The sequence below is a fragment of the Malaclemys terrapin genome, chromosome 16 (genome assembly GCF_027887155.1).
Source record: "Malaclemys terrapin pileata isolate rMalTer1 chromosome 16, rMalTer1.hap1, whole genome shotgun sequence".
Lineage (NCBI taxonomy): Eukaryota > Metazoa > Chordata > Testudines > Emydidae > Malaclemys > Malaclemys terrapin.
The window spans coordinates 10,205,746-10,222,532 of record NC_071520.1 but is presented as its reverse complement, the minus strand read 5'-3'; the positions used below and the strand labels follow the sequence as shown (position 1 = coordinate 10,222,532).

Sequence of the window (16,787 nt, the reverse complement as noted above, 5' to 3'; positions counted from 1 at the left end):
CCCCTCCAAAGCACTCTTTAAACTGCTTTAGCACCCTTCTTACCTCCCCTGAGTTCCCAGTTTATAAATTCAGCACTGCTACAGCCTGGAGTGAAATAACAGATAACGATCCCTATTTTCCCCACATAGACTGAAAACAGCTTTTTAACTGCCTGCCACAGCATACAAGCAAACACGAATAACATGACAAGGATGAAACTAACACCTGCTAGCAGGGATCCTGCCTCTGCATAAATTACATTGGACAGTTTGCATATATAAACGAAGGCCTGCCAAGAGAGTGCATTTCTTTCACTAGTTTCAGTGTGCATTCTTATCCCAGCCCACACATACTGGAAGAGGGCAGCTCAGTAACCAAGTTTCCAATTAGGAGAAGCAGGGACCTCAACCCTAATTCTGTATTTGGTTCACCCAAGTCTAAAAATTTTGCTTTTTTAGAGAATAAATATCCAATAATGCAGATAAGATCTTTTTAAAATCAGTTGGAGGGAATGATAAGTAAAACGCTGAGCAAGTAAGTAGTCACTGATACCAACCTTACTCCCTTGGCCAGATCTACACGAGGGGTGTGATTTTTGTGTGTGCAACACTTCCATAAGGGCAAAAGCCCTAGTCTAGATGCAGTTGATAGCAGCAAAAAGGAGTTATTGCCAGTATAGCTTTTATTGGTTCAGAGAGCAAAATAAGCTATACTGGCAAAAACATTTTAAAAATACATTAACAAATCTGGCCCTAAATGACTTGCCCAAGGTCACATCGGGAGTCTGCAGTGAAGCAAGCACTTTTACCCAGGTCTCCAAAGTCCTAAGCCCCCATTGAGAATTGCTGCTGCTTCCAGCTAGCAGCTCCCTTCCATTCCCCCTTCCTGTGTGACCTGTCTCCACTTGGAGACTGCAGTCTCAAGCATTTTTTGAGATTTTGTAATTTTTAGTCCCAAAGTGAAGCCGGAATATAAACTTCAGAGTAGCCTATGTAGTTAGAGAATATTGAAGTCCAGACCAAACAGAACCTACATAGAGATCCTGAGGGTAGGTGGAAAAGAGGGCATGGCAGAAAAGTAAAAATCTAATTGTTTGGATGCAGGCTTAAAATTCAACACTTCATCTGTTCAACTCCTGCATAGCTAGAAATGAGTACTAGGAACAAATAGAGTATTATTGAATAAACAAAACAGATTCTGAGAGGAAGAATAGTCCAGTGGTTAGCAAATCTCAGTGGAGGAAGCATAATTATTACTAACGACAATCTCAGCTAACAGTCGCAATGTAATGGGAAGTTTGGGATTGCATGAAACTAAACAGAGTGGGGAGTGGGAGAAGGAGAGGAAGACAGGACCAAATGAACACAAAGGCCACTGTGTTTTGTGTGCCATCCCAACGTGTTCTTAGTGCTTTAGGGCCAGAGTGTTAAAGATATTTAGCTCCCAAAGATGCGGATAGGACCTAATGGGATTTTCACAAGTGCCTGGGTACCTCATGCCCATGGCTTTCAATCTAGGTACTACTGAAAGTTCCACTAAGCACCTACCCTCATCCTTAGAGGCCTAAATACATGTACAAATCTGACCCTTAGTCCCCATGTTCCTATTTGTGGCATGGTGGGAACAACTCTTAGGTGGGACAATTTAGAGAGCTAAGCACTGTAGACCTCCTGTGCGCCAATGTCTTCTCTTCACACAGCCAACTCTCCTCTGCTAACTCTGAAGTTTTCCCTCCACCCACCAGCCTTCTTCCCCTCCAGGCCTCCTCCTCTCTTTGTACTGTTTCTCAAGCATTTTTGCTCCACGTTCACGAATCAAGTTTCCACTCTATTAACTGAATTTTAAAGCACGTCAAGTTTCTGTTTCATACGAGACGGACTATTCTGCCTCAGGCATCTATGTTAAGGCTCCCAATTCCATATTTTGGTGTTGAAGTCAGCATTTAGGTGGCTGATTATCCACTTTAGGCACATCAGTGCCAATCAGAGGGGTCAAACACAGAATTTGTTGCCCTAATGTAAGTGTCTAAATTGAAAATTTGGGGTCTGTATATAGAGTCAAGAAAGGCCTTATATGAGGAGGGATTAATCTTGCAACAGTGAATCAAATGTCCAGCTATTGATGGCAGTGACAGTGAGTTTAATTCTGAAACTGCCTCTTTCAAAATCTTTGATTCTCAAGGTCATCAAAATACCAAAAACCCACTTACTCAGTTAGCTCTTCATCAGTGTCTTCCTCATCTGATGAGTCTCTGGGTGGCTGCCATTCAGTTCGCCATTTTTCCTTTTGTTTTTGCCGTGCTGATTTCAGTGCATTCTTCCTCTCCAACGTTTCTTTCTGAAGAGTGTGGAAATACCCCCGACCCTGCTTCACTGAACTGATCAAATGCCTGCCAATAAATGACGGGATACCGGAATTTAAAAGAAAATCAAAATCCATAAACTTTATAGATGCAGCCAGGTAAACCCAGTGATGTTTTAAGGTCTTCTCTCTGAGGGGCATTTCTCTCCCTTTAAACATTGTTAGGAGTTACATGTTGGCATTGCAGAGTCTAGACATTGTGTATTTGACTGGTCAAATGGGAAGGTTTGAAAAATGATCCCATAAATTAGAAATAAATACACCAGAGAGATGCACAGATACTCTCATATCTCCATAGAAGCAAATTTTGTGAGAACAGTAAAAAAAAATTAATCAAACTCTGAGATGGCCCAAAATGTCAGTTGAAATTAATGATTTTTTTTTTAATGCAGTGAAAGTTCAAATATGGCCTTTCCCAGATCACTAAAATCTTGCATCTCAGTGGTAACCTGGGGGAACCAGGCAACATTTTCTCAGCAGTTCACTAATGAAAGCATCTCCAAATGTGTGTGCGTCAGGTGGGGAAGGAGGCCAAAGAGAAAAATCAAGCTGGTTTTACTGTATGTATGTCAGCAGTACTGTCAAGCGATAAAAAAAAAATTAATCGCAATTAATCGTACTGTTAAACCATAATAGAAAACAATTTAAATATTTTTGGATGTTTTCTACATTTTCAAATATATTGATTTCAATTATAACAGCATACAACGTTTACAGTGCTCACTTTATATTTATTTTTGATTACAAATATTTAGACTGTAAAAAACAAAAGAAATAGCATTTTTCAATTCACCTAATACAAGTACTGTGCAATCTCTTTATCATGAACATTGAACTTACAAATGTAGAATTATGTACAAAAAACCCCTGCATTAAAAAATAAAACAATGTAAAACTTTAGAGCCTACAAGTCCACTCAGTCCTATTTCTTGTTCAGCCAATTGCTCAGACAAACAAGTTTGTTTACATTTGCAGGAGATAATGCAGCCCACTTCTTGTTCACGTCACCTGAAAGTGAGAACAGGTGTTTGCATGGCACTATCGTAGCCGGCGTTGCAAGATAGTTATGTGCCAATTGCGCTAAAGATTCATATGTCCCTTCATGCTTCAACCACCACTCCAGAGGACATGCGTCCATGCTGATGATGGGTTCTGCTCGATAACAATTAAAAGCAGTGCAGACCGATGCATATTCATTTTCATCATCTGAGTCAGATGCCACCAGCAGATTCGTATTCTATTGTTTAACAGTGCGATTAAAAATGTGATTAATTGAAATTCATTTTTTTAATCGTGATTAATTTTTTGAGTTAATTGCGTGAGTTAACTGCGATTAATTGACAGCCCTAGTAGGAAGTAAAGGAAATTTCAGAGAGACTGCAGAAATTGTAGAAAGAAAGATTATAATAATAATAATTAGCTTGACAGACCTATTGCAACATCTTTCCTGGAAACAGCTACTCAAAACTCAAAAGTTAGCTTTAGAGACTCTGTACCTAATTTTATACTTTCAGGTGAGAAATGCAAGCCTATAAACCACAACCTGAAAATAGCAAATATCCTTTTGTTGTTGTTATCGAGTCCAGAGCTAGCCAGGATACAATGCAGAATATACCCACACTGTAGGAGAGGGTAAAGGCCATGAATCATGGGGTATCACACAGACAGATACCTCTTCAAACGTCAGCACCTCTAGTAATATAAACAACAGAGAGTTGAAGAATTCTCTCTCATTCATTTAATAGGAACATAGGAATTGTCTTACTGGATCAGATACATGGTCAATCTAGTCCTGTACATGGGCTCTTACAGTGGCCAGTCCCATGTGCTTCAGTGCAAGGAACCCTGTAGTACACAGTTATAGGATAATCTGCACATTGGGGAAGTCTCCTCCCCTAATAGAGATTGGTTTAAGCTCTGAAGCATGAGGTTTTATATCCTTTCCAAAACTTTTTTTTTTATTATTTACTATTATTATTTTGTGTATTCTTGTTATCACAGAATCATAGAATATCAGGGTTGGAAGGGACCTCAGGAGGTCATCTAGTCCAACCCCCTTATCCATACACATGTCCAATATCTGAATCCTGCTAAGTTTTTTACCTCAATGATACCCTGTGGTAATGAGTTTCAAAGCCTACTTATGTGTTTTTTCAGTTCCGACCAACAGCACAATCCATTTTCCCTGAGTACACAGGTGACTTGCACTAGAGAGGGCAGCTGGTTTGGAAGTCGTCTTCTTTGATGTCCCAGCTCACACTGAACTTTCTGAGCCTGATTTTCCACTGAGTGTGACTTTCTTTGAAGTCAATAGAATTACACTGGCATAAAGAGAGTGGGCAATCAGATGCTTTAGGTGCGTACAGTGGCAATCTGGTTTAAGAAATAGTGGAGGAACTAACAACTCTCAAAATAGGGACCTGTTCTAAAACACGAGCTTCCCCGCAAAAGTGGATGTGTTGGTCAGCATACTTTGGATGCAGGTGAGATGCTACAGTTTGATGCTGATGATTGACATAGCTATAGGTCAAGGACATAAGTATCAACAGAAGGTTGCATATTCCACTCTAATTATACAGGGTAATCAAAATGTACTGAATATCAGCAAAATATTTTCTTTTGCACCATGAAGAAGAAGAAATATCACTAAGCAAAAAGAATGGAAAGATTCTTCAGTCCCATTAGGTCATTCCTGGTGGCTCACAGTCTGTACAACATTAGTTAAATATGTTGAGCTCATCCTGGCTTTGTTCTCTCCTCAGGTTAAATAACCTCTTGGTTAACTATAGTTTATAGTAGCTTGTTGGCCACCATGCCACTTTCTACCTTAGCTTGATTGTCACAAGCTGACAGGTATTGCCCTGAAACTACCTGTTAGCTGCTAAATTCCACTTGCTGCCACTGAGCTTCACTGTCAGCAACAGGAAAGCTGTCAATGAAGTCTGTCAGTGATTTGGAGACAACAGGCAAGGGCATTACAGTAAGGAGAAAAAAGAAGACGCCATAATGCACTCCCTATAGGATGATAGCAGGGACAGAAAAGAGAAAGTGCACCATGGCAGTGAAACGGATATGGCATAGCATAATAGGTTACTCTGCAGCCTTTGATTACAATGTGTAACTAGAAAGTGGCAGCTAATCCAAGTCAGACATGATGGTTCATACCCTGGCACAGAATGTATCCATCTAAATGAACATGCTTCTGAGTTTTGGATTAAGCGTTGTCAGGCTGTACCTAATCTTTTAACACAGTTCTATGCTGAAGCTGGGCCTGGTTCATTTTACTGAGAAGGAACCAAATTGTTTTCTTATTAGCGATGCCTTAAAGTACCCAAAGGTTTAGTTCACTAGTTCTCAAGGTGAATAGCTCCCTCCCTCTCTCCCTGCCTGCCTGCGTTTATGACAAATTACATGTGGAAGGTAACAATTTGCCATTTTTTGAGCCCAGCAATTGCAAACGCCAGTCACTCCACCTCTCTTGTTCTGACACAACGTAACCTCTCTGCTAGACCTTTCTGTACTGGCTCAGGAACAAAGTAAAAACGTTGCTTTCAGAAACCCATGGCCTTATTGAGAGATGCTGTGTGCTTTATAAGTTCACCAGGATTCTGGAATAAAATCAGGCTGGCTAATTGTTCTTCAAGGTTTTCACATAAAAGATCTCGACACATTTAATTTCTTTTTTAACAACATAGCAAACTTTTGCTTCATTCTCATGTGATTTTTCTATAGGTTTTTCCTGTCATTACTGATGATTATCAAAATATTTGTGTGTAAAAAGATGTTTTTCCTTCCTTCCTTCATACTGCTTCTTCCACTTGTAGAAGCATTGTTGTGGCTGTTGATTATGATGCCATAAACACTAAAGAGTAAGATTGTAAAATGAATCAAAGCTAATGGGTGAAAAAACAAAGAAAATGATAAAACTGAAAATTTCTTTTACACACAAACTCCTTCAATAATCAGCAATATTGGGGAAAGAAATATAGAAGTGGTGTGGGTTTAAGTACAATTTTGTAAGATTACCTGACTTAAAGGGCTTTTTAAATGTATGCTAAAATCAGTGATCTGCTTGGCAAGCCTACAGGAACGCGTGGCTACAACCAATGGTGAATAAACACTTCTTTGTATATGATTTTCAAAATGGCGTTCTTTACAAACAACTATTCCACTTAATTAATTTCATCCAATTTCCAAGTAGTAACAAAGAAATAAATCAGGTTAGTGAAAAAACACAGCCATGGTATGTATAAGCTATAACATATGCCAGATTTAAACAACAAATTCACAATTCCAGAGAAGGTCAAGAAAGACCTTAGAAGTCTATGGACTTTTGGCATGGAGAAAAAATTAAATACATCCTAACTTGGAATATACAGGTAATTGAAATATATTTATATAATGCAGATTTACAATACACCGCTACCTCGATATAACGTGACCCGATATAACACGAATTCAGATATAACATGGTAAAGCAGTGCTTCGGGAGGGGTGGGGGGGCAGGGCTGTGCACTACGGTGGATCAAAGCAAGTTCAATATAATGCAGTTTCACCTATAACGCGGTAAGATTTTTTGGCTCCCGAGGACAGCGTTATATCGAGGTAGAGGTGTATATTTCATCATTGGCACAGCAAATATTTCTGCATTTAAATACAGAAATAAGAATGCCCTGTTTATACAGTAACTTAATAAATTTAGCCTGGCTGCCAGATTGATAAGTAGGTGAGAATCATTCATTAAAATGCAAATGCAATTGAGATGAAATTTGGAATACATTTATTACAGTAATTGAGCTTTAGTCAACTGTAGTCACAACAGATTTTCAACTGTCTTTCAGACAAAAGGACGTGCATTATTTTTGGTAAGTTAATACCTTTGTCAGCATGAAAATTAAAAGAGTTTCTTGAGTGCTAATAATTTGCAATAGTATTCTTCACTTTTCTTGATAGGTAAAAATTATTATAGATAAAGGTCAACCACATGCACAAAAGAATGACCTAGTAGCATACTGTGTACACAGCAAATTGATTGTGAGCATATTTTCAGTGCTTAGTACTAGTCCATGCTTATTAAATTACTCTTTAAATCCGTCATGGTCTCTGGGCCATCAGTTAATTGTAATGCAGCACCATAAAAGTATTGCTGAGTCAAGCTTTTGCCTCCAGGATTAAAGATGCCTGATGCATTTCTTTGCACAGGAATGGCTCAGACAAAACTGAAGGAATCCATTAATTTGTTTCTCTTGACCATAAATCCGGTGTTAGGATGACATTAAGAAGCTAACACAACGATGTTACAAACTTGATCATCGTCAAACCAAACCACATATTTACCAACATATTTACATTTTATTTAAATACACTGGGCCAATTTAAGTAACTTGAGTGGCATTACACCAGGGATGTATTTGACCTCGTATATAAAATTTTACCAAATTCGCTACCATCCTCACATCTACAGTATGCAAACAGGAACCATTATAAGTAATCTACACAAGGAACAAGGGACACCAACTGTGCATAAGTGGGGAGAGCCTCACTCAGCTGGTGCAAATGGGTGTAGCTCTCTTGACTGCCACTGAACTAGGCCTGTTTACACCAGCTGAGGCTCTGTTGCCCTAGGTCGAATGTTACCTCAGAGCCCTGACGACTACAGATGATGAGACAAGAGAAAAGCACGTATTTGTTTGGGCGCATGTTATTTTGCCTAGCAACAATTCTCACCAGGGACACATAAGTTATTTATTTGGTCATGGGCATGGTTAGCTTTCGTGCCCCAGGATGGCTCTTTTACACAGACTTTCTTGGTTTAGTGGTATATAGGCTCCGACGTGATTAGAGCCAATGGTAGAGTTTATCCCTGTCCCTAGGCGCTATAAAGAAAGAATGTAGCCCCTTGCTGCAATTTTATAAACAAATACAACATAGGTGGCACTGATTTGAAAGCTGTTCGCAGCACAGGCTTTCCAAATGCAGTTTCATATATTTCACTAAAGCACCTCAAACCTTATCTGCAACAACTCCCTACTAATCCATTGAAGGGCCTTCCCTGGGCATTCTGCCAGTTCCCAAATTGTGTAGGAGGTATTGTGATGTAAACGTTTCCTAGGGACTGCCAAACTCATTGCACTAATGACCAACTGAATACAAACCCAGGTCTTCTGAGGTGAAAAGCAAGTGCCATAACCGATGTTGCCTCTTAGCTTCCTTTTGACCAGGATTCTTTGTAACAGAAACATTCATGGAACAATACTACATTTTTTTTTTTAAACAGAAAAGTCAGAATATGATAGCTTTGGAACTACAGTAAATGAAAACTAAATAATATATAGTACAACGTTCTGAATATGGCAGATTAAAGACAAAATCGACGGAAACATTTTAAATGAACACTTAAATCACCTGCAGCCATACGATGTTGGACTGTGATCCCATCAGATCTCTCAAACTAAGGAGGGGCAAGGGGGATCAGTATTTGGGGTGGAGAATTCAAAGCAATATCTAAGTGCAGGACATGGTGATTCAGCAGGTGGCCGGCCCAATTCATTTTGACTTAGGCCTTGGCTACACTGGCGCAGTACAGTGCTGCAACTTGCTGCGCTCAGGGGTGTGAAAACGCCCCCCCTCCCCCGAGCGCAGCGCCAGTGTAATCAGCGCCTGCAGCGCTCCACGCTCGCTCGCAGTGCTGCAAGCTATTCCCCTCGGAGAGCTGAGTTCTCGCAGCGCTGGTGGCGCGACTACACTCACGCTTCATAGCGCTGCCGCGGCAGCGCTGTGAATTGCCAAGTGTAGCCAAGGCCTTAGTATGCAGTCAGTGCCCTTGTGTGGATTTAGAGGTGCTGTGCTACTGAAGGTGCTAATGACACTGAAGTTCTGACAACCTGTAGTCATGAGAGATCTCACAGCAATTTTCAGTGCAGTTAATTAAATTTTGGTTTCCTCACTGCAGTTTCAATTGGATACAGTTTTTTCCCCCCATTACCTGTCCCAAATTGTTATATAGTGTTGCTATGGATATTATACTGATGTCACATTTCACTTGAGAAGTTGCTTCATTTCTATAGTTGAAATGAGCTCTGGGCAAGTCTACACTACAAAATTAAGTCAACCTGTTACGTCAACGTACAGTCATTAAACCGCTTGTGTGTCTCCACACTATGCTCCTTGTGTCAGCAGTGCTCATCCTCGCCAGGTGTGCTTGCACTGATTTAACTGTCAATGTGGGGAATTATGGGATGGCTTCTGAAAGGCAGCCACAGTCGATGTAAGCAACGCAGTGGCTACACTGACACTGCATCACCCTAACTACACTTCTACCCCAATATAATGCCGTCCTCGGGAGCCAAAAAATCTTACCGCGTTATAGGTGAAACCGCGTTATATCAAACTTGCTTTGATCTGCCGAAGTGCGCAGTCCCGCCCCCCCCGGAGCGCTGCTTTACCGCGTAATATCAGAATTCTGTTATATGGGGCCGTGTTATATCGGAGTAGAGGTGTATATCAACCTAAGCACTATGCCTCTCGCGGGGGTGGAGCTATTATGTTAGTCAGGTCCGATTCCAAGGTTTTGGCTGCCCCAAGCAGCCAAACCAAAAAAAAAAAAAAAGCCACGATCACGATCTGCGGCGGCAATTTGGCGGGAGGTCCTTCGCTCCGAGCAGGAGTGAGGGACCATCCGCCGAATTGCCGAACAGCTGGACGTGCTGCCCTTCACCGAAGTGGCCGCCCCAAGCACCTGCTTGGTAAGCTGGTGCCTGGAGCCGGCCCTGATGTCAGTGTAGTGGGCGAGTCACATCGGTGGGAGCTACATTTTAGCGTAGGTATTTACAGAGTTAGATCAACGTAAGCTGCCTTATGTCGACCTAACTCTGTAGTGTAGACCAGGGCTCTGTATGTCCCTTACCTACCTGACAGGCTGTTGTGAGGATTAAGTAGTGAATGTCTGTACAGCAGTTGGAGCCCCTGGGATAAAGGCGGTTACACAAGTACAGTGCATTATTCTTATTTACAGAGCACACATTCTATATAGGCCAGATCCTCATTTACTGTAAAGACACATGGCCCTATTGAGGTCAATGTAGGTACATTGATTTATACCAGCTGAGGATTTGTCCTATACCTATTACTGATACTATAGTAACTGTGGACTATTTAATTATATTCTTAACTGCCTTGCATAGTTATTTCCATCGGTCAAAGCTGGGCCTAATTTTCATTTAACAGTGGCTGCTTTATACCCTCTGGCACCGGAAAGGTGTCTTTCAGTGGGGATTTTAAAGCCCCTTTCCACTGTCCGAACTGTGTACAGTAGCCTTACAGTAAATGAGAATTAGGGATCCTGAGAGCAAAGACCATCTAAAATGCTATCACTGATGTAAGTGAATGGAAAATTCTGATTTGGTAGCATTTTAAACCCATAATGCACAGGTGTGAATGACTACACAAAGGTGCAAGGCTGTGGAGAACCAGAAACATGGCAATTAGCATGTATTGGCTAGGTAATTACACAGCAAGTACCATGCAATTAAAGGCCAAACAAATTATTTTTACCTTCTAAAGTACAGTGTAGGGTACATGATAATTAAATTAACATTAAATGTAGTTAATAAGCCACAGAAATCTGTAAATACACTGTTGTTACATATTACAGTATACTCCCATTTATCTGAAAACCTCCTCATTATCCGAATCTCTTCTTTGTCCCCCAGCATGAGAGACATCCCCTACGCAGCATAACTCTCATGCTAGGGGACAAGGAAGAGACTGGGATAATGAAGAGGTTTAGATAATAGAACAGAGACCTCTGGTCAGGACTGGGAAGAGGAGGACGAGCCCCCGGCCACACCACCCTGCTGCTGAATAGCTTCTGCGACAGTGCAGGACACCCACTCAGACCCGCTGCCATGGGAGCGAGTGAGTCGGGAGAGAACTGCGGAGAGCTCCCGGCACTGTCACTGCAGGTGTAAGGTGAGGGAGAGAGGCTGTGGTCCTAGGGGGACAGAGCAGAGACCCCTGGCCAAGGACTGCGAGGAGGAGGAGCCCCATGCACAGGGGAGGCCACCCTGCTGCTGAATGACTCTTGCCCTCTCGAGTATCTCACTTCTGACTATCCAATAAAATCTGTGTCTTGCAAGCTTACTGTATTTACCACACTAACGTATTAAGCAATTAAGTGGTACTGTGCCAAATCACCCAAAGTCCTGTGTAGCAAGGAGGACTTGCAATCTGCAACAAGGTAATTATTTCAGATGCAGATTCCCATTTGTACTCTTTTTTTTGTTCTCTCTTCTCTGTGACGACAATATTTTCTGTTCCATATGCGTTTGTTAAAACAAAATTAAAATCAGGATCTGCATTACAGATGTATTATCCCCTGTGTATTATCAAGTGGAGACTCGGTCAGAAAATAAACAATTGATACACCCAACGATTTCTCTTTTTGTATAGGAGGTTTCCTGGCAATAACTGGGGCAAGACTATAAGGAACCAGTAGAAAAAAAAATAAAGATCCTCAGGTGACCATACAACACGGCTATCGTAACAGATATCAGTGGGTGCAGTTGCTGATTTATTATTATGCACTTAGAGATGTTTCAGAATGTTTTTCAATAAACTTCAATTACATTAAAATACAGGAAATGCTCTTTTCTACTGCTGCATAAAGCAAAATCTCTCTCTCTTGCTCTTTCAGAAAAAGGCATTGCAATGTTGAGACTCACAGCTATTTGCCTCGGTAAACATAGATACAAATTCACACAATAGAAATGATTTATCTTTAGTTGGGGCTCTTTTCTTCCCACGCTATGAGGCATGGAGCAATTAAAAGCACAATGCAAAGGAAAGCCCCCCAATCACCATGGCTTGTTTCCCCACCATTCCTGGAAGCATATGGAGGCCGCTCTTCAATAGTGGGATGCTCTGCTTCCTATCTGATGGTATTTTTGCTAGTTTTCCTTGCAGACGTTAATGTTTTTGTGGTAGGGAAGCAGGGTACAAACAGGCTGGGGCTGCACATTCTAGTCTTAGAGAGCTGTTCTGCCAGGTTAGGGGATCCCTCCAGAGCAGTGTTGAGAGAAGAGTGCAGGGCATAGGGATTCCTAAATCCATGGGGCTGACACGAGTGAATCTGAGAGATTTCAAGGTCACACTTCTAACTCCTCTTGCATCCTCTTTGAGGGAACTATTAGTCAAAAATTCTGCAACATAAACCTCACGTTTTCTGGGCCCTCCAGAAGGGTACTGTGTGATTTTATGTTATACATAAAGGGGTGAATTTGCTGCTTGTTTAAGCAGGGGAAATTCCATTAAGGCCGTTGGAGTTGCATCTGCATATGCTACTGGTCCAAGATCTTCAAGTGAAACTAGAAGATGAGCCTCATACCCCCTTATCTGTCTACATAAAGGCTGGTATGCATGGAACAGTAGCATTCTACTACCTAAAAACAGCAAACCCATTGTAAGTGCTAAAAGCTGCTCAAATCTGTGAGGAAACATATGTCACTTAGTGTCATGTTGCATGGGATTACACTGTGATGTGTTTAGATAGACAGTAAAATCTAATAAGCAACAAACTTATAAAATTGCATACACATGCACACACATTCTACCATGGGGGTGGGGGAGTAAACTGAGAAGTGAACAACCTGGAAAGGCAGAAACATTGATGGGAACTCAAAATAGCAGTTTTTCCAGTGACTGATGATAGAGATAATGATTCATACATCCATATACTTAAATAGATGTCTTTGCCCATGACTGCTGTCTAATTAATGTGAGCCATCATTCATGTAAAAGGAAATTTTTTCTTCTGGAAAAAAAATTCTGCAAACTGCCAGCAATGACAGTGCTAGAAGCATGCCAATTAGAGTGATTTCTGCCAAGCAGCAAGAGGCCACAGAACACTGGTTTCCAAGCAACTGACATTATGAAGTATTAACTACAGCGAAAACTAATACAGACAGATAAACGTTCCACCTTTACAGCTAGCATTGCCTGATAGAGTGAAGTTAAGATGTGAGGAAAGGAAAGGAAAGAAAAAAAGAGACTCTCTCTCCCCCCACCCCCCGAAACTCTACTAAATCTTGAAGTAAACATTTGCACTAATGAATGCCAACGTATCAATATCACTGAATATTGAAGTCCTTGCTGTCTATATACATTACAGTTGGTTTGGGATAGACTCACAGAGTATAAACGCAAGGAAGATCATAACAAAAAAAACCTCTAAAAACCCAAGCAAATTCCAGTAGATTTTCCAGCAGTTGCCCATGTCACCATTTCAATCACAAAAATAACCAGTTTTCTATTAAAAAAAATAGCCAAGGACTGCTCCTCGTCCAAAAGGAGTAAAAGAAATAGGAAATGCTACTGTTAGCATAGCTGTCAGTTCAGACATGAAATATGCATTAGTAGTGGCAGAGCTTTTTATGTGCAGATTGACTTCTACAGTTCTCCCTTCAGGAGTCTTTAAAGATTTTAAAGGAGAAATATCCAGCTTCTAATTGAAAGCATAAAAAAACAGACAGTGGTATACTGTTAAAAATTAAACTGCCAACAGTTTGACACTTAGTTTTATTCAACTAATACAGCAAGGTGAAACAGATTCACAGGGGACCATTTTCTTCAAAACTAGGAAGCAATAAATCTGCATTTTCCAAATAGAGAGTTTGAATAGTTCATAAAGTGGTACAGATTCTTCCCCTTTGAGCTTGTATCTTAAAGCTGTCAGTTTCTAGCTGCTGTTGATATGGGATGACATCTTGTCAGCTTTACACCGGTTCATCTGATTGGAATCCTCTACATATCACCCTCAATTCTCCCTTGCCTTTGTTTTACTGACACCAGTGTGGTGCTCTCCCCCCGACTTAGTTCTGATACCACATGCCACAAGTCCATGCTAACCTACTCATACCCCTGGATATCCCGGAAGACATGCACAATCTGTGATTATGTATATACATACTTACTTGCATTTGGTGCTTCAAAGGTATATAGAGGCACAGATTTTTCACTATGTCTCAGTAGTGTCCTTTTTCATATTTAGGGAAACCTCTCTCCAACTGATGGACCCACTGACAGTTAACTCTAAAAGGGATCAACAGATGGTCATTTCTAACTACAACTGGTCAGAAAATAGGGGAAAATTAATGAAAGTTCAAGTTTTTTTCTAGTTTTTGCTTTTAAATTTTGTTTTGATGGACATTTCTGACCAGCTCTACTTATAAACAAAGAAGTAGGTGGTGCTTGAGCCACCTACAGTGTGAAGGGTGGTATAACGATTTAGAAACAGGCATCTGAGGCATGTAAGTTAAATGGAAGTGTAATTTTCACCCTCATTCAATTCATTGCTGAAATAACTGGTTTAAATCCTCTTTGGTGAAGGCTTTTTCTTTAACACTATCCAGCATATCAAAAAAATGGTTAATGGATAACCCTATTTGGATACATGAGATTGAAAAAGCTATACAAAAATCTAATTCCTGGCAAAGCACCAGGATCGGCTGGCTAGCCAACAGACTTTCATAAAAGATGTGACCAGATAGTCCCTATTCTATCTAAAGTCACTGATGAAACTTTCCAAAATGGCTAATGTTTTGTGAGAGGAGGAGCATCTTTATCTTCAAAATTAAAGTAATAAAGACTATGATAATTGTTGAGATTTCCATCCTAAGTATTATGCTTTTGAATACAGAATATAAAGTCAATCACCAAAAGTCTAGTAACCTGCCTAAACAGTACAATTCTTTCAATTGTTCAGCTATCAATTGTATTTTGTGAAAGGCAGACTTGCTAGTGATAGCACAAGAAAAATACTTCACCTAAACTGCCAAACCCAGTTATCGAGTATCGCTTCACAAGTCTTTTCCCTAAATCCAGAGAAGGAATTTGATAGAGCAGAATGGCCATTTCTTATGACAGTACTAGGAAAATTTGATTTTGGTTCAATTTTCCTTAATTGTGTTGAAGACTTTTACAATATTGTCTCTTGCATCTGTACTGATGAATGGAATTATTTTCTCTGTCTTTCAGTTGGAAAGAGGAAAAGGGCAGGGTTGCCCACTCTTTCCTCTCCCCTTTTATTAATCTTTTGAATGCCTAGTGATACGTAAGAAATTGTCTGCCACTTAAGGTATACAAATAAACAAAGATGAGCACAATATTAATTTGTATGAAGGTGATACAGTTTTGTCACCATCAATCCTTCCAAAATTTCCTCCAAATCTCTCTTCCTCAGTCCCTTCAAAATTTACGTTAATAGATTAATTTGGGGAATGGATTTTTCACAAAGATCAGATACCTCACATTTCCATCATCTCCCATATCAAACCTACAAATGTATTACATACTTCATCATTAACATATGCATAAATCTTTTCCAATGTCATCCATACAATCTTTGCTTATGATAAAATATTCCATGACATTCAAAACTGGCAGCTTCTTTCCTCTATCTTTAGTGGCCAGAACTGAAACTATTTAAATGAATTTATGCACAGTTGTTGTAGTCATGTCGGTTTCAGGATATTAGAGAGACAAGGTGGGTGAGTGAATATCTTTTATTGGACCAACTTCTGTTGGTGAGAGAGACAAGCATTTGAGCTACACAGAGCTCTTCCTCAAATATGCCCCTATTTCACTGAATACTGAAAAGCACCCAGCAGCACCAGTTGGTATGCTCCATTATCTAACAAAGTCATCAGTGCAATGTCTCTACCCAGACTGCCAAGGAGATATGAACTCTTTAGATACTCAGAGTTGTCTTACAATCTTCTCAGTAATCTTAACCAAAAAATGGCTGATTAGACACTAGACTTGTTGACCAGATTGTCAACTTAAAGGGATATTTTTTTCGGCATACAGGAGCTTTCTTTAAAGAAGCCAGCCATCTGTCCACTTTAAAGGAGGAACTGACAGTCTTCACTGACCACAGACATAGGCCCCAAGTACTGGTTCTGTTCTGCTGCAAAGTATTCCCAACAACTCTAGTAACTCAGTGAGCTTCATGGGCCTAAACCCAACCAGAGAAGACTAACCGTTTGTACCCTCCAAAAATGACTCTACTTTCATGAAAGCTGACAGTTCAGTGCAAATCCACTCCATTTTACAATCAATCAATCAATCAGATTCTGTTCCCAGCTTCTATCACTGCTAATCTTGCTGCCGTCCCACCCTCTCTGTTGTCTGAAGAAAATATTTTCAGTGGTGCTCATTTAAATAAAGTCACTCATTTCTAAGTATTTTGTGTAAATATGTGACAGTGTTTCTAGTGAACTTGCACATCTTTCTGGTTGAGTTGGGCAGCATGGGTGATTTATAGCCACATGTCTTTATGGGTTTACAGGTACAGTCTTGGAATACTTTTTTTTTTGTACATGTTCTTGTATCTATTATTTATGATTAGTTATAAAGACTCCCACATCTTTGGTTCTCAAACAGTACATTC

The 16,787-nt window shown here is 40.3% G+C and overlaps 1 protein-coding gene across 2 annotated transcripts in view; it reads right to left on the bottom strand.

The window, feature by feature from the left end:
- The window catches only part of CCDC60 (coiled-coil domain containing 60), a 107,598-nt gene that overhangs the window by 31,182 nt on the left and 59,629 nt on the right, over positions 1–16,787 (bottom strand). For both annotated transcript variants that reach the window (XM_054006931.1, XM_054006932.1), the window contains exon 4: positions 2,190–2,369. In XM_054006931.1, the coding sequence (XP_053862906.1) occupies positions 2,190–2,369 (180 nt within the window). The remainder of the gene's footprint in view (positions 1–2,189; positions 2,370–16,787) is intronic.